Below are 19,150 nucleotides of genomic sequence, written 5' to 3' on the forward strand. Positions count from 1 at the left end.
CCATGCAGTTCTTCAACTGTCTTGAAGGGGTGCCCTTCACCCCACAGATCGTCTTAAGTACTTTTTAGGGAATGTGCTTTAACCGGGAAAATATAAACAACCAAGAGGTGCAGTTTAAACAAAGCATTTCAGCGTAGTCATTGAACCAAAGTGCAAGGCACATACTGTACCTAAAGCCAATGAAATTAAATCTTGCATGAGGCTGAAAATGTTAAGCAAACAGATTCAAATCCCCTAAGTGGATATTCCTGGCAACTGTAGGAAAGTATCTGCAGTAGTTCAGTACAGCTCTGTCCTGCTTTGGGCAAAGCCAACATATGAAAAGCAAACTTACAGAACAGACAGATTGGGGGAGATCATTCGCATCACAGAGGGACTAAGGGAAGGGTTCCTTCAAATAGCAACCATCCCTAGTTTATTAGAATTCCATTTATAGAGATTCAATTTACACAACTTTCAGAAACACGCTTGTTTCACGAAATACAATATACCTTAGGAGCTAGCGCTGACTAAAAGGTTTAATTATTCTTCTTTCCCATCTCCAGGGTTCTGCACATTTTAGACACTTGCCAGTGAAGTGTCAAATGGCAAGCTCCACTTTAGAATCGAGCCATTCACGTCCAATATTTTTGTTCTCTTTCAAATTTAATGCCATTTAAGAGAATTGCTAATAGAAAGTATTTGCCTCCTAAGGACGTTCAGCAACAAGCCTTACTGAAGCTTGAAGGGGAGAGGTGCGAGGTCAGCGACACCCAGGCGCAGCCCCTGGGGGCTGGTACGTCTGAATGGGCAGAGCACCTTCCCAGTAATTATACAAACCCCACTGCTCAGGGCTAGTTAGAAAGTGAGCTAAGGACCCTAGGCAGGTTGCTTCACAGGCTAGGAGGTTAAAAAGACAGAACTTAGGTTTTTGAATTTATATTCTTCCACCATGAAGATCTGGTTGGAATTCAATGTTTTCTAAAACTGTGCATCCAAAGCGTTTAGCTTGTTTTCTTTTGAAAACACTGCTTTCCTAACAGAGCTGAAATTATTCTCTGAGTTGAATGAGTCAGGGTATTGGGAGATTGCCCATGAAAATGGCCAACTTTAAACTCCAGCTCTGTGCTCACTCCCTCTGGACACCAAGTAATACCTGGCAGTACAAGAAGGAGGTACATAAAGGTCTATGTGGTAGGAGAAGCCACAGGCATTTAATGTTCTACATACTTTCCTCCCTCCAGGATTAAAGCCTGGGTCATCTAATCAACTTGGATGTGACCTAGCAATCAAAGAACAGAAGCTAAAAAAGCCCACCATGATCCCAGTTAAGCTTAGTGACAGAACAGTAGGAAGGAGAAAATCGCCGGCCATTTCCGCTTGGATGGGTATCTCCTACTGGACAGACTTCACCCGTCTCTGAACACACTTACGGTGGGCTGGCGTAGCAGCCTGGTGAGAATAACGTTCAATTAAACATGTCTTCCTCCTACTTTTCCCTTCTCCTCTCATCCTGGAAGGCTTAATCTTGTCTACAGATGCCCAGATGTGATTCTGGATGAAATGAGTTATAGTTACGAAACTGAGAGCTGGGGAGAGCATCGAGATAAAGAGCATGGTGTGAGAGACGCTGGAAGTCAGGTCCAGGCCTGCCACTTATTAGCTGTACAGCTTTGGGTAAACAACTTAACCTCTCTGAACCTCTATATGCTCCTTGATCAAATGGGGCTGATCATATATGTATATAACACATTTATTATATTAGCTTTATGACACAAATCAAATGAGGCATGTCACGCTGTTAGTATTATTGTTGTTGTTTTCATGAAGGGACCAGAAGCTCTGGCCTGACTACAAATGCCAGACTTGCTCTAAAGCAGTGGTCCCCAACCTTTTTGGCACCAGGGACCAGTTTCGTGGAAGACAATTTTTCCGCAGACAGGCTGGGGTGGGGTTAGGGTTGGGGAGATGGTTCAGGAGGTAATGCGAGCGATTGGGGGATGGTTCAGGAGGTAATGCGAGCGATGGGGGGGATGGTTCAGGCGGTAATGCAAGTGATGGGGGGGAGGGTGGTTCAGGCGGTAATTGGAGCGATGCGGGGGGATGGTTCAGGCGGTAATTGGAGCGACCGGAGGGATGGTTCAGGCGGTAACGCGAGCGATGGAGGGGAGGGTGTTTCAGGCGGTAACGCGAGTGATGGGGGGATGGTTCAGTCGGTAATTGGAGAGATGCGGGGGATGGCTCAGGCAGTAACACGAGCGATGGGGAGCGATGGGGCGCGCCAGGTAAAGTTTAGCTCATCCGCCTGCCGCTCACCTCCTGCTGTGCAGCCCGGTTCCTAACAGGCCACAGACTGGTACCCGGCCACGGCCCAGGGCTTGGGGACCCCCTGCTCTAAAGGAAATCTGGTGCCTTTGGAGGGTTTCTGAGGCTGGGCATGTTTTAAAAATTGGGCTACTTGGGCCATAAGAGGGCATATGGAATCTTCTACAGTCCAGATGTCCAGCTTCTTTCCTGAGCGAGAACACAAGTGACCTTCAGGGGTCATTGGGGATAGACCCGTGTGGTAGGAGAGGATACAGTCAGTCTTTTGAAAGGACCACCCTGCCGTGGAATTGATCAGGAAACACATTCTAATGAACTGTTGAGTGATTACAACTCAGAGGAGGCCGGCTCTTGAACCTACTCCAGAGAGAGGTGCCCCAGTCTCCGAAGAGCTAATTTTGAAGCTGAATGTACGAAAGGAAATGGAGTGTTGGCACACTTCCCACTTCTGCTGCTGCTCCCCTGGCCCTAAAACCGGCTTCTGGTTTCTGAACTTAAAAGACAAAATGATTTCAGACCCCAATCCAAGAGCCAAAATACTAACATGAGAACTGACTGCAGGAAAAGAGAACCTATTTTCATTACCTTCAGAATGATGCAGGGGTTTGCTCTGGTGTACATTATAATCCCATTGCTTTGCAGTGTTCGCAGACGCAGGGCCAGTTTAAAGTCCTCTTCTTTGCTATTTTCAGAAAGCCGGTATTTGATGTAACTGTTTCCAGCAAAGCTGAGAGAAGTGTGCCCTGAAAAGACCATGACGAGGACATATAGATACTTTTAACATCCAGAAACGAGCAGGGACACATGAAACCACCCAACAACTACCAAGGAAGTGGATGAAAGACCATGGGAAGTTAGGGAAGCCACTGAGGAGAAACCATTGTGGATTAAAAACTGTTTCTTCATTTCAGGTCACACTCTAATTTCAAAGTGAAAAAAAAAATTTACTAGTCAGATGCTGAAAAATCTTAGTTCTCTCATGTCAAGGACAACTTGGTATATTTTCTAACCTGAATTTTCTTAGTGTCACTAAATTCCCAATTCCTATTTTCTAAAATTAGCACTATTAAAAGATATCCCTGTATGCCCACCCTCATCACTTAGATATTTAAGAATTTTCAATGCTATGAAACAAGGGAAAGACAAAACTATTCTCAAAGAATATCCAGGGCTTCCCTGGGAGCGCAGTGGTTGAGGGTCCGCCTGCCGATGCAGGGGACGCGGGTTCGTGCCCCGGTCTGGGAAGATCCCGCATACCGCGGAGCGGCTGGGCCCGTGAGCCATGGCTGCTGAGCCTGCGAGTCCGGAGCCTGTGCTCCGCAATGGGAGAGGCCACAACAGTGGGAGGCCCGCGTACCGCAAAAAAAAAAAAAAAAAAAAAAAAAAAAAAAAGAATATCCATATTCCCCAAGTATCCTAATGCAGAACAGACAACTTAGGTCATTTGCTCAAATGTTGACAAGGATAATGATATAAAGGAAGTTCATGTCTTGTGCAGTCACAGCTCTGCCTTTTGACCATTAATTTCAAGGCTCCCCTTCCTAGAATCGTTAGTTGCACCCACCACCCAATTCTGAGTTAACCCTCTCTTTTTTTTATTGTCTCCAGCTTTATGTTTTAACAAGCAAAGTAATGGCTGAAAAGCCCTCTGGCTGGGGGGGGGGGGGGGGGGGAGGGTAGAAAGTGTGGAAATATGCCAAATGGATGATAATCGTGGATTATGAAGAGTTTTCCATATGGAAAGAAGAAGGGAGAAGGGCAGAAAGGGACACCTGAAGTTAGGAGACTTGGCCTTACTGTCACCCTGCAGACCCACCTGCTGTGTACACAGCAGGTGTGTTGGGGTGAGGTCAGCATAAATATCTTTTAAGTCTAAGCCTTAGAAGCCTTCAAAGGCAAGTATGCGGATGATCTCTTCAGTTCAGGGGCAGCTCCATTCTCGAAGTCAACTCTGAAAGAGTTTTGACTTCCATTTTTAAGAACGGTGCTTGTCTTTGCAAAGGCTGAGTTTCTAGAACCCAGTGCTTAACAAGTGCCTTGCAAATACTAGGCATATTTATTCCCATTATAATGGCTATTATAATCATCACTCAATAAATATTTCTTGGATTCCAAAATTGGTATCAGTGTGCCTATATCTGAAATACATCTTCTACCAAAAAAAGGGTTCTATTGGTACCAAAAATGAACAGGACTCTTTTTAGAGGAAAGAAGTGGTAGAGCATATGTGAATCAAAAGAAGTATTGAAGTTGAGTGATAATCAGAAATGGAGGATCATTTGGATTGAAGTAACACAAATACTGATTTGTTTCTTTCTTTAAGAAACAGAGGTGAGCACCTCCCTCGCCTTTTGGGAACACGCAGTTAGTTGTACATGTGCAGTGGAGAGTCTCTTGATCTAGGCTGGACTTACCCTACAGAAGGTCAACTGAACTGGCTCAGCTTTACCTTCTGTTGAAATGTGGAGGCTCTGAACATCAAAGGCCATGCCACAGATACTCCGACTCCTCTGCCTAACCAACAGCCTTCTATTTTCCATAATTTCACACCCTTAACATCCATGTGACATGATTGAAACACATGCTGTGACTTCCCATTATATAAGGAGCCCACAGGCATTGCATGTTTCCTGAGCACAGGCTGCAGCTGTAATAAATCTCAAGTATTTGAGGGGGGAGGCTAGCTGGGGTCCATGCGGAAGGAAAACGTTGCATGCAGACAGAACGTGAATTTAGACCCTCGTCACCCTGCCCCGCTCTGCACCTGAGCACTCTCCGAGCTTCCCCGGTGGACACTGGCAGAGGAACGGTCTCCTGCTGGCTTCGTAACCGACACACTGCATGTCCTCTGGACACGGCTTCTCCACGCAAGGATCGTTGGACCCTGGGCACAGTCCTCCTGTGACAGAGGGGAACACGCATGATCAGTAGAAAGGCAATCACTCTACACTCCAGGAAGTCCAGGAAGCACAGGAATGGGTCAAGAGCTGGGCTCTATAGGCTCTGAGCTGAGAGACAAAATGGCCGCCCAGAAGCAGGAATGCCTGCGTGAGCTTCAGCTGGTGTGGGTGCCCATCAAACATCCCTGCATCTGCCAAAAGCTCACTGCCAGAGTGAAGTACGTTGGGGGCAAAGAGTCAATGGTGCTCCTCTGTTTAGGCTAAAATATGCTAAGGTTGTGACTGGGCCAACTTCTGGTGAAGAAAGATCTTACCACATGGGCTCTCGTAGTCTTTATTGGATGGGGCTCCTGCATACTGGGGGCCATTTGAATGCATCGCTTGAGTTTAGACTTCTTCTATGCTCCTTGCCTGGAGCCCTGAACATCTTAGGTAGACTTCACAAGACGTCAGCTGTTGTTTTCAGATTGAGGGAAAAAAGACTTTTCTAAAGAAAAGTATGACTCATTCTAGATTGTGAAAGCACAACTCGCATCGTTTCCTAATCCCTTCTGCTCCCTGCTATTGTATTGATTAGCTGTAAATGTGCCCTGCTGGCTATCAAACATAGCAGAATTTTCCTTGGCAAAGGAAGGCTTCCTTTTCACCTGTTCAATGTTCATAGCACAGTGAGATGAAAGGTTAATTCCTCAGAAAGAAAATTCTGGAAGGCAGATTATCTGATTAAGGTGGAATTCAGGACCCAAGGGAGTTTTTCAGAACAGTGGTGACGGCAACTACGGGTCCACCAAAGAAAACGCACTTTCCAAAAGTCTTGGGTATTTCAACTGTAATTAGGCGAGAGTTTAGGTGTAAAAGGACTGCAGAAAAGAAGACACAAATTGAAAACAACTCACAGCTGGGTTAGCAGTGGACCAAAGAAGCACCTTTTCTCTGTGAACCAAGAACACACTGGGCCTCAGCAGCATCTTTCCTCAGCAAGATCTGGCCCATTCCCTTCTTCCTTTCTATACCAACTCTTTCCTCCTCATTAAGCATATCATTCCATTATACAGTCATTTCTTTGCCCAGGAGAAAGCAGACATTTAATGCTAACTACACATAAACATTTTAGGAACTGTAATCCTGGAGGGGAGAGATGTAAGTATAGCACTAGCAAACTCAGAGTTCATAAATCTTATTTTCCACTGGTTGAGAGCTCAGCCATAAAAGATACTCTTGGCAATGACCCAGCTTACAAAGTCTTAGAAGATGAAGAGATTTTTAACTGAAAATTCGGACTGATCTTCACAAATGGTTCTAAAAGACCTGAGTGCCCTGAAATACATCTTCCTCATTTCATTCCAAGAAATCTTTATTCCTGCCATGTATTTATCAATATTTATAGAACCTAAAACAGCTGTTCAGCCACCTTATGATCTGTTTCAAGTGGCTTTTGATACCAGATTTTTTTTTTTAATTTTTAAATTTTTTTGGCCACACCATGTGGCATGTGGGATCTTAGTTCCCTGACAAGGGATCAAACCCGTGCCCCCTGAAGTGGAAGTGCAAAGTCTTAACACTGGACCACCAGGGAAGTCCCTTCAAGAGGCTTTTGATAACCAGTTTTGGAATTTTTGATGCACTCATCCAACAAAAAAAAAATTTTTAGGGCCAGCGAGGTAATAGGCCTGGACATATAAAGATGAAAAAAAAAAAAAGGTCCCATCTCTTCCTCCCCACAGGAAACAACACACACACAAACACATGATTACAGTACAATAAAGTAACCGCATTGCGAGAGGTATGTGAGTGCAAGGGAAGTCCTAGAGAAGGAACAATTGTGTTTCCTGGGAGAATGTCAGAAGTCCTTGCAGAGGAAGAAAGCATTTTAAAAACTCTGGCTTGAAGGATGAGCTCTTTTGAGTAGCAAGGAACTGTGTTTCTTGGGGATGAATCTACCATCGTTAGTGGCTTGACCACATGCACGTGTTAATGTTTACCTACGGTAAGTTCACAACTGTCAGCCTACTCTGTGCTGCCTCCATGATTGGATTCATTTCCGTTTCTGAGGCCTGCAAACTCCTAGGTGGCTCCTACCTGTTGACTAGTTAGCATGGGCTCAAAAATGGAACCACGCCACAGGGAGGTAGCAATGAGCATAAAGGAATCACAGAATTCATCCCATCAAATGGATGTAACTCTAAATTACCTGGGCATTAATTTCCAGTTAGACATGGGAACAGTAATTTATGTATTTAAGAAGTCTGTTCCTTTCCATTCTGTGGACGTGCCTCTTCCCATGTCCTAGTTTAGCCGGCCAAAAGATATCCTTTCTATAAATGACTGTTTGTTTCTGAGATACAGCTACATATACTACATTCAGAGTCTTTTTTGCCCTAATGCAGTGGCTACGTTGCTTAGAAAACTTGCATTATCAATAATGCAGTTTCAAAGCCTCTGTGTGAAAGGGGAAAAGAGGACTAGATAATTTCAAACCCATGAGAGCAAAGCTATTTTCTCCTGCCAGGAGTTATGGTAAAAAAATAATAATAATAAAAATTTAAGAAAAATTAAAAAAAAAACCCAGCTGTAAGTGCATATAATAAAGGCTAAACACTGTATTTCAGAATAAACACAGCATTTGAGTACTTCTCCCTTTTATTCACATGTTTTGGCCTTTTCTTTTACCACCAGTCCTGCCCTGGTAGTTAGCATTGGGCTTCTCACTTTATCACCCATATCGCTTATATTGGGTTAAAGCACAAAGTCATTTAGATCAGTAACTGGAGTTCAAATTCACAGCTCTTTTTCTTCTTCTTTCCTTATGCCATAACCATAGAACCCATATAGTTAAATTCATTAAATTAATGAATTGCATTAAATCCAGTTCCCCTTATAAAAACTCTAGCTGGAAGACAGATAGAAAATATATTAATATATTATAATAAGTGCATTCTAAATTAATATAAATATTAAACATATAATAATGTATATTTCTATTCATTCCAGCAGTCATTGACTTTGATAGGTTATTTTTCCTTCCTTTTCTTTTTAATAGGTTTCCTAAGGCAGAAGGGACAGTTCTGGCAAGCGATCTGTCTCTCGATGCTTTAAAAATCCTAGGGGGCCTCCTCCCTGCCTCCCGGCCCGGGACGGGAGTAGCCATAAACGTTCTGGCTCCAGCTGCTGCTGTCAGTTTGCTCTGTTCACCGTCTGCTCTCTTGTGGCTCAAGGAAGTATGAAGGCAGATTAGAGTCTGGACGTCAGTGTAAATGTAACATGCTCCTTAGCTGGGGACAGATGTGAGCATGTGCACGAAATGCAGTCTTTTCCAAGTCGAGAAAGACTTCTGGTTACTGAAAAACAGGTTTCCCCAAACCAAATACTCCCCATATGCGATACTGTAGTTCTTCCCTCTGTTCAACTATGATAAGGAATTAGGTCCTTTCTGAAATATTTATCGTGAGAGGGACCTGACCCTCATATGCCAACCCTGAACAATGCCGTGTGTCCTTTGACCTTCGATGTACCCAGGCCTGGGTCTTTGGGACACTTTCCTGGGGATAACAACCCTCTTCCCAGCCAAAGCCGTAAAGTTTCCAGCAACATAGAATCCAGTATGCTTTCAATGGGTGTTGAGGGGTTAACTTGTTTTTAGAAAACATATGCTCACATCATCCCCTTTGCAGAGAAGCACTCATACCTGCTATCGTTAGGAGTCTTAAAGACCCTCTCTCTGGTGGACGAAAGTGCCTCATCCACTCCTGTACAACCGTTAAGGGACAACAGTGTCTGCTCCCATTGGCTTCTGGGAGGAAGTTTATCTTATTAACTGTCGTTAAATAATCCAGGTTTAATTAACTTGTTCTGTGATCAGTGACAGCTTGGGGGGAATGCAGGCTCTAGACCTTCGTGATCTGCATCTCCAGGCATCCATCAGTTTGGTGCCAGAGTGAGCATGAAGGGAGAAAGGTCCCACTTTATCAAACACACTGACACCATTTGTGGTGAGTCAGGGCAGGGCAGAAGGATCAGATGTTTTTAGCAATTGTCAGAGCATAAAGCAGGCAGAGAAATCTCTGTTTGCCATCCCTAGGTCCCCTCTGGAAGGTGGGGCACTGTAATAGGAAAGGGTGCGGCATTGACAAGCAGCAGCCCTGGATTTTGGCCCTGACTAGTTATTCAACGTATTTCCTGTGTGGCTCTGGACAAGTCACTTGACTTCTCTGGGTCTTGCTTTTCTTTTGTGAAAAATGAGGATAATGATTCTTCATAGAGTTGTGAGCATTAGACGGGCTAATGTACGTGAAAGCAACTTGTAAAGAAAAAAAATTAGAATAAAAACAAATTACTACAAGGTCCCCAAACTGGAGACACTAGGCTGACAATATGGCAGAGATCTAAACTCCAGTGTAATCCTTTTCTTGCTGTTCTTTCTGGGTCAGATTCACGATTTGTAAACTGACAGATGATATGGAATACTGTGTGCACGGGAGGAGCTTTTTATTAATCAGCGTCACAGGCCATGTGCAGCTGGGTTTGCCCCTCCACAAGCTTATCTCGGGCAGAGGTATTCTTTTCACAAAGTCTCTCTACCAGGAGAAATGTGCCCATGATGTGGCCATTCATCACAAGGTTTCCCACCCCTGAAACTTTGCTCGGTTGGAAATTTAGGTCACTTTCTACAGAGCTGACAATATACAATTCACTTGAGCAGAAGCTCAGAGCTTTGGAACCTGCAGGGAGGAGGAAGGTGATCCTCCCGTGGTTTTAAAAGGGTCTTACTTCCCTACGTATGACTCTCCTCTCCTTATCTCCCCAGAATTCCCACAGCTCCCAGCGTTAAGTCTATGCCTTTTGCTAATACATCAGTATTTAGCTGTGACTATTATTGCTGCCACTTTGAGCTTATTCAACCTCTTGATTTATATCACTGCCTCATTATACTGAGAATCTAATGACTGATGGTAAACATCCTACACCCTGAGTTCGCATGCTTTGCCAAGATGCCACGTCTCAGCCGATGCCACATAAGTCAATAAGCGTCCTTCTTAATTCCTGGCCTGCATGAAGTTTTAAAGCACATTCTCCTAAGGTCCCTTGGCTTTGAAGTGGTTTCTTGTGGTTCTCCCAGAAGCACAGAATCATGTTGATTGGTGTTTGCTTGGCTCCGCCATATTTTCTGGATGATTCTGCTAAAGGCTGAGTACAGTTTCATTCAACATATCCTCTCTGGGGCAGCTGTGTGTGGATGGAATATATAAGGGGTTATCCACATGGTGAGAAGCTGGTATCACCTCCACACTGGGTACCTCCAAACCTCTCCTGGCACTTCCAGGACTCATGCATGCTGGAGATCAGGGATCTGCAGAGACATATCTGTTGTGAATGAGAAATAAAAACTTCCCAGTTTTTAGGGGGAATCTGGTTAAGATTCGGAGATAACACTAAATTATTCAGAATCCCTGGGGTTGGGACAATGGGCTCTGTCCTTTGAGAATTAGCATTAACAATCCCCAGCCCAAGTGCAAACCCAATCTCAGGTTGTTTTATGTTTGTTTGTTGTTTTTTTTTTTTTTGTGGTACGTGGGCCTCTCACTGTTGTGGCCTCTCCTGTTGCGGAGCACAGGCTCCGGACGCGCAGGCTCAGCGGCCATGGCTCACGGGCCCAGCCGCTCCGCAGCATGTGGGATCTTCCCGGACCGGGGCACGAACCCGTGTCCCCTGCATCGGCAGGCGGACTCTCAACCACTGCGCCACCAGGGAAGCCCTGTTTTATGTTTTTTAAAAACTCATCAAGGCTAAGTTTTAAGTGTCTTACTGCCTTGCAGAAGCGTTCATCATTTTATTTTATTTTATTGTGCTTATGAGAAGTACATCACTGCGGCTGCCTCTCACAGGCTCCTTTTACCTGTCTTACCATATTTTTCCAGGACTGTCCAGACTCCCCACCATCCAACTCAATCCAACTGAGCTCCCTGTTGTTCACTCAGTACATGATGCCGGTTCTTGGTCCATGAGAATGGGGACCATGTTAGCCTCACTCACCACTGTATCCCCAGCAGCCCGCCTAGGGCTTGGAAAAGTATTTAATTCACTGTTGAGTGAGTGAGCAAATGAAAGGGTGCCCCGAATCCCTGGGCTTTTCTCTTCACTTCTCTCTCTGCTCAAAATACCTTCCCAGGACTATTCATTGCTTCCAACGCCTTTCATGGACTCCTTCAAGTAGGACAGAGGATTCCTTCCTTTATGCTTATTCTGTGCCCCAACTACAGGAATCACAACTCTTTCTAGCTCCTATTTTTCACAGCCAAGGAGCAAAGGAACTTCTGTTGTTTGTCTGGAAAAAGAGATTCAAGGGGTCCTAAAAACTATCCTTAGATGACTGGAGGGCATCTTGTACAGGAGGGGTTAGACAGCTCGGGTTCTGTGTGGCTCTAAATGGTGGAGCTGGGTGACATCACAAGGAGGTGGATTTTGGTGCCCTAGAAGAGAGAAGTTGTCTTAGGTCCATCTTGTGAGGTAGTGAGTGCCCGGACTGGGGTTCAAACCTTGGCTGAATTATTGTGCCAGGAGTACAGTAAACAGGATGTCTGTAGTGGGTGGGAGGTTGGACCGGGTGAATTTCAAGTTCCTTTCACATCTGTGCAGAGGTGATAGGGTACAGTGGTTAGGACTGCCAGGTGTGAATCCTAGCTTGACCCGTACTAAGTTTGTGACCTTGAGCAAGTCAACTGACCTTTCCAAGTCCAAGTTTCCTTAGCTTTTGAGGAAAGTTTTCCTTAGCTTTTGAGGAAAGTTACCCTTTAGGGTTATGATGAGGGTTAAATGCAATGACACCTGTGTGAAACACAGCACAGTAACAGGTCACTGCTCACTAAATGTTAGTTGCTATGTTTGTCCCTGCCTTTATCTGTGCACTGCACTGCACGCGGTTTCTCGCCTCTATTCCTTGGCTCTAGTGCTCCTCAGGCTTGAGCACTCCCTCCCCATCACCTACCTAATTCTAGGCATCCTTTCAGACCTAGTGCAGGTGGCATCACCCTCAGTGTTCTTCTCCCTGCCCTGCAAACCCTCATAGTGGCATCATACACCACTGGCTGAGGGCACGGCTGCTGTCACCCTCAGCCCTGCCAGCACAGAGCTCACCCACGGCAGACGCTCCACGCGTTTTACTGGAGCTCCAGTTTCTAGTCTGGGTTCCATATCTGAACCAGGACTAGGCAAATCAGGCATCCACTTCCACTAACATTCTCATAAACACAATGGTCTTAAAATCTGATGGTCTCGTGGCGAGTCCATTCTCTTGGACAAGCGTCTCCTTTTTGATCTATTTCTAGATTAGACTTTTGAAAAATCAATGAAAATTTTCCAAAATGGACAATCATCACTGCCCCATGGGCTGCTCCAATGCTCTGTCCTCTGGCTTCCGCAGAGGAGCTCAAGGGCCTTTATCATTCCCCATCGTTTAGGTTGGTGTCGGGCTTTCTTACCCAAGTGCCAAAGTTCACCGAACATCTAAAGTTTACCAGGAGCCACCGCACGACCTCAGAACTCTCTCTGTAGCTCTCAAACTTTTGTTCAAATGTGATGCTTTGTGGGGGCTGGAATATAATGAGGCTCTTTGGCACTAAATTTCAAGCCTGTTTGCATTTTGTCAAAGCAACTCAGCATTTTGGTTTAAGATGTAAATGATGTTAATTTGACCCAAGAGTCTGCATGAGAGAAAGATGGGTTGGAAGTTGGGAGGAGGGTAGAATATTGAGGCCAAATCTGTATAAATATTACTACACAGCCCAGAATGGGCAGCTACCTCTATTTATCATCCTAATTATTCCACCAAGCGGTGGGAAAGTCCATTTATTGTATCTGCCAACCTTCTAGGGTAAACAGACAAGCAGCAATACTGGGTGTGCGTGCGTGTGTGTGTGTGTGTATGTGTGTGTATGTGTGTGTGTTTGGGGGCCTGGGGGCATTTACTGACTTCAATTACCTCTCCTTTCCAATAAATGAGAAAATGTCTAAAATGATTAATGCTTTCCTTAACAGTTCTTCACTGTATTTTTATTTACGAGGATACTTCACAGAAACCGAGAGAGCCATTACTATGATAATTAAGAGTTTGCTCTCTGAACCCAGAGGAAATTGTTTCTATTTTATGTTGATGTGAGATTTCTTAGAGTTTGGTTTCCTCACCAAACTCGCCAGAATTAGAATCACCCAGGCTACATATATAGTGGCTCCCAGGCTCCACCCAAAACCTCCTGCTATATTTGAGTGTGGGTCTCAGTAGTGGGCATTTCTAGTAAGCCACAGGCATAGTGGAGTCTGAGATCCCCTGCTACTCTGCCATGGGTCTATGAGGTTGGTGATCAGTCAGGAAAAATGGGTTTATTTGAATATTCTTATAGAGTACATAGCACTGGGGTTATGAATCCTATAAAAAATGGAAGAGTTCCTGTTCTTAAGATGCAGGTAATAAAACAATGGCCCAAGATGAACCTTCATTGAATCAGCATGCCCTTCTCACCAGCCGTATGGCCCTGGGCAAGGCAGGCAGCTACCATATTTATAAAAGGGAGATTATCGTATATCAGCTGCTGAAGATGGGGATTGGGCCAGATGATGTTCTGAGGTCCTTTTACCACTAACATCCAGTATTTTATTTTGCAGCTTAATTACAAGAGTGACTTAAAGGTGCAAAGGGGCTGAGTCTGCACAGAGTTCTTGTTCAGGAAATGCTTGCTTTTTAAACCGAGAAAGCCTCCTCTTTGGACGTCTCGGGGCTGAATCACAAAAACTTCCAGCATTCTGGGTTTCCCGGGAGTGGAAAGATTTATGGGGACTCGAGGACAGGAGTCCTGGGCCAGGATACCACCTTGAAACTCACTGCATTTAAAACATCAGTGTCTCATGCAAAATGCAGAGCAAGACCCCTCTCTCCAACAAAATCTAAATCCCTGCTTTGAGGAAAACTGCTAAGCCTGCCCTCCCCTTGTCTCTTCTTGAAGAACTCATACTCATCCCTCAAAACTTAGAATATAGGTGGTCTCTGGTGCCTAAATGTCACAGAAAGCTTTCCTCTGGCCACGATAGGGACTCTGTCCTTTTTCCTCCCCAGCATTCCTTATAACACCATTAATGCAAACAGGTACTTGCAACAGCTGAGTTCACAATAGCCAGCTCCTAAGAGCAGGGACTGTGTCTTTTTTCACTTTGAATCTGCAGTGCCTAGGACATTGCCGGCACCACAGTTTTCTACTGAATGAAATGAGTTCCCAGAGCACAAGGATTAATTAGCTGGTTTAGTTTCTCCTGCAGAGTCTGCACTGTCCTGTCTCGAACCTCTTTTAAACCCTGCTGTGAATCACTGCAGGAAGGCTCTAGTGCATAAATCAGTTTGCCTACAAAGGAAATATGGATAGGGTCTGGACGACCGGCATTCATAAATCCTGCATGTTGGTGGCTTCTGCCAGAAATGCATTACACCTAGCACACATGCTTGGAGTTCCTTTGGAGCTACTTTGGAGCTAATTTACATATTCAACAGTTTGGATATCACTGCATCTACGTGATGAAAACACAAACAGAATTCACTGGGGACCACGAAGTGAGTGGCCAGCACTCTTCTAGGCTGCTTGGAGGTCATCAAAAGGTCTCTCGAGGGAGCTGTGATCTCTGGGGCCTTCCTCTGATGAACTCATTCTCCAAAGTGCAACACAAAACTTTCTACAAGGGAAGAGGGCAGGGGCCCTGCCTGTCCTCAATTACCTAAAGGATGTTTTATAAATGGCTTCTCTTCTGGCCACAGTACCTTTAGGCCAAGTTTTCACTGGCTAGAAAAACTCCAGGTGCAATTTTCTTCGAAGAGGGCAGTGAATTTATGGTGCCATATGTCAGAGAGAGAAAAAGAGGGAGAGAGCAAGGTTTCTTGCTGACCACTGTGGTCATGCGACTCTGTGCAGCTATGGCCTCTGACCAGGGAAGGTCAAGGTTCAGAGACTCTAGTTACGTCGACAAATACAAACCATTCCATCTCTGCCGCTCTGAGGGCTGAATCCACCCCTTGACTGTGCTCCGGAATATCTGGCCCCTGTTTTTCACTGAAGCAAATCCAGCTGCCTTTCCCCTCTGCGATAGCTTCTGAACTTGTTTCCCTGCCTCTGGCCCGGCCCCGTCTAACCCATTCACCTCTGCAGCCAGCAGGCTCTTCATGAAATACAGACCTGATTCTGTCACTTCTCCCCCGTCAAATGAGCCAATGGCTCCCACTGCTTTGAGATAATTTCTAGAACGTCACCCTGGCTAATGGCTCTTCTGTGATCACTGGGCCGACTCACAAGTCTCCTTTGTCATCACTGGAAATCTCTTCCAATCCCCTCATTGTAGGTTGCTGTCTTGCCCCTAAGCCTCATACAAACAGCCCCTCCACTGGAATGCTGTCCCTCCCCTACCTGTTATCACACGTCTAATTCCTACTTTTTTTTTTTTTTAACATTGAAATATAGTTGATTTACAGTGACGTGTTAGCTTCAGGTGTACAGCAAAGTTATTCAGTTCTATATATATATATATATATATATATATATATATATATATATATTCTTTTTCAGATTCTTTTCCATTATAGGTTATTACAAGATATTGAATATAGCACCCTGTGCTATACAGTAGGTGCTTATTGTTTATTTTACATATAGTATTGTTATCTGTTAATCCCATACTCCTAATATATACCCTCCACCTTGCCCCTTTGATAACCATAAGTTTGTTTTCTATGACTGAGAGTCAATTTCTGTTTTGTAAATAAGTTCGTTCATATAATTTGTGTTTGGATTCCACATGTAGGTGATATCATACGATACTTAGTGCAGCCACCATGGAGAACAGTATGGAGGTTCCTTAAAAAACTAAAAATAGAGTTACCGTATGATCCAGCAATCCCACTCCTGGCCGTATATCCAGAAAAGACAAAAACTCTAATCTGAAAAGACACACGCACCCCAGTGTTCACTGCAGCACTATTTACAATGTGCAAGACATGGCGGGCAGTAAATATTTTGTCCAATGAGTGAATGAACGAATGCATGCATGCCAGGATGGTAATCCAGGCCACCTCTGAAAGCTCAGGACTGGGGAGGGCACCCTCCGAACCGCACTCACCGTTACAGGTGCAGCGCACGTTCCTGTAGAAACGCGGGCACACGAAGCTGATGCGAGCTGTGCTGTAGGTCATGAGCGCGTGGGAATCCAGCGACAAGCCTTGCTCGCAGTGCTGCTCCTGGCAATCCAGCCCGGAGCAGTTCTTCTCCAGGATGGCTGAGATGCGCATGACGTTCTCCAGATGTCTCCTGGCATTGGACAGCTTCTGGATCAGGTAGGCCGGCTTGTAGAACTCACTGTTGGGCGTCTCCACCGCGAACAGCATGTCCAGCTCATGGGTGCCCGCCACGGGCTGGATGCTGATGATATGCAGGCTGTCCTGCTTCTGGGTGAGGACCGCGTTCCGCAGGGTGCGCCGGAACCCGTGCATGTGCAGCCCCACAAAGTCCTCGGGGGATACGTTCTCGAAGCGGATGGTGACCGTGTTCTGCAGCATCTCGTGCACCAGCTGCTCCACATGCACGACCACGTCGATGGGCACCTGGAAACGGCCATCACTCACTGACACGTTCAGGATGTACTTCCCGCTGTCCAGGCCTCCTAGGGCGATGATTTTCCCATCATGACTGTTCACCTTGAACAAGCTTTTCTGCTCCGATTTCAGGGCAAATGTGAGGACATCATACACATCTTGATCTGTGGCATGGATCTTCCCAATGACCCCACCAGGAAAGTCGTCCTCCATGGTGACAATGAAAATTTCCAGGGGGATGGCCGTGGGCTTGTGGATGCTTTCCTCGATGACCCGCACGTGGATGTAGGAGTGAGAAACTTGCTGAGGTTTGCCTGAGTCTTTTGCCTAAAACAACCAAGAGGGAGAAAGCCAAGGAAGTAAGAAAAAAACCATAATAATTAAAAAAAGATCAACAAAACTCTGAAGATGTCTGTTCCTTTAACTATGTTTGCTTCTTCCTCCATCCCCTGCCACTATTCTGCAAAATGTTGAGGATGTGCATTTAAGTAAGAGGAGTGATTTATCACCTGGGGTCCCCATATGTACACTCTGTTATGGACAATAAAATGTGTCAACACAATAAAGCCATGGGGGTGAATTGGGAGGGAGAACAGAGGGTGCTATAGGATCCAGCATGCCCACAACAGGCTGGCCTTGTTTTAATTTTGGACAGAAGCCACAGGGGAACCCCATAAAGTGGCATTCCCACTTGTAGGAGAAATCTTTGTTCTCTTTGGCTTCTTTGCTTTTGATTGGACCAGACAGCACTTTTCTGCACATTTAAGAAACAATGTTATTTAAAGTGAGAAGTACACAATATCAGGGTTTAGAATAAAAGATGGTACACTGAAGGGTAAAATAGGTAGCCTGAAAAAACCCATTTTGACTTCCTTCTTTACATAAGAATTGACAGAACCACTACCCTGAAACAGATCATTACTGAGAACCTGCCATGTGCAATGTGAAGGTAGTCAGTGCTGTAGGACTTCTGAGAAGGGCAGATTCTCAGGGGCTGGGTCCCCAGGGCGGGTATCTCGAGATGTGGGGCTGCAAAGGACCTTGCAGGCTAGGTACCGTCTGAGGAGATGTTTCCTTGTATGTAGAAGGCAGTAGAAAAGCACAGCCTTGCTCATCACAGAGACCTGAGTTTGAATCTTGGCTCTGCCTCTATGTGTCTGGCCTGGAGTAAGTCACTTAACTTCTTCGAGCTTCAATTTCTGTATCTTTAATTTAAATAAAATAGTCGTATCTACCTCACAGGATTCTTGTACTGTGGGGATTAACAGACACAGTGATTGCAACGTACTTAGCACAGGCTTGACTCATAGAAGTACTTAGTATGTGAGAGTTAATGTAATGTTGTCATTTTTATTATTACCATCACCATATGCTTTTAAAAATGAATTATATGAACCGGAGATGCTGAAATGGAAAATTCATGTAAGAAGAGATAAATTTAGCAAATTAGGTTGAACTTGAAGTGAAACTGTGTATGGCCTCAAAAGACAGTGATGGGGCTTCCCTGGTGGCGCAGTGGTTGAGAGTCTGCCTGCCGATGCAGGGGATGCGGGTTCGTGCCCCGGTCCGGGAGGATCCCACATGCCGCGGAGCGGCTGGGCCCGTGAACCATGGCCGCTAAGCCTGCGCGTCCAGAGCCTGTGCTCCGCAACGAGAGAGGCCACAACAGTGAGAGACCCGCGTACCGAAAAAAAAAAAAAAGACAGTGATGAGTTTGGACTCTATAGGCCAGAGGTTGCCCACTCAGATGTTGAAAACCAGTGACAGAAAGGCATGAAGCCACTGGGTGTAAGCTGGCGGACTCATGGGCTTGTGGCCTGAGAAGGACTGCACAGTCATGTCTGCCTAAAGTCTGAAAGAGTCAGAATTCACAAGTTTTCAGGCACTAGGGAGCTCAGACGGATTTAGTTTAGGGGTTGGCACACTTTTTCTGTAAAGGGCTAGATAAGAAATAGTTTAGGCTTTGGGGTTATATGATCTCTATCAACTACTCAACTATCATTCCAGCAGAGAAGAAGCCCAGAGCATATGTAAATGAATCGGTGAGGCTGTGTTCTAATAAAACTTTACTTATAAAAACAGGCTGAGGACAGGATGTGGTTCAGGGGCTATTATAGTCTGTTGATCTCTGGTTTAGTGGAATGACATAATCAAAGTGGACTGATATAATCAAAGTGGAATGATTAGCCTGGAGGGGTGTAGGGATAGATCAGAAAAGAATGAGGCTGAAGCCAGAGGAACACCCGGGAGCCTTCTGCAATAGTATGAGTATCGGGCGATATAGAATAAAGTGGGGTGATGGCAAAGGGAACATACCTGATGCCCACGG

The 19,150-nt window shown here is 45.2% G+C and overlaps 1 protein-coding gene across 3 annotated transcripts in view; it reads right to left on the reverse strand.

Annotated features, from left to right (window-relative positions):
* Positions 1-19,150, reverse strand: part of FAT3 (FAT atypical cadherin 3) — a gene marked incomplete at both ends in the record, with an annotated part of 559,095 nt that overhangs the window by 28,587 nt on the left and 511,358 nt on the right. For all 3 annotated transcript variants that reach the window (XM_082845224.1, XM_082845225.1, XM_082845223.1), the window contains 3 exons: positions 2,890-3,047; positions 5,069-5,203; positions 16,350-17,148. In XM_082845224.1, coding sequence (XP_082701350.1) covers positions 2,890-3,047; positions 5,069-5,203; positions 16,350-17,148 — 1,092 coding nt within the window. The remainder of the gene's footprint in view (positions 1-2,889; positions 3,048-5,068; positions 5,204-16,349; positions 17,149-19,150) is intronic.

This window comes from Leucopleurus acutus, assembly GCF_964270905.1.
Source record: "Leucopleurus acutus genome assembly, chromosome: 8".
In the NCBI taxonomy this organism is placed as follows: Eukaryota; Metazoa; Chordata; class Mammalia; order Artiodactyla; family Delphinidae; genus Leucopleurus; species Leucopleurus acutus.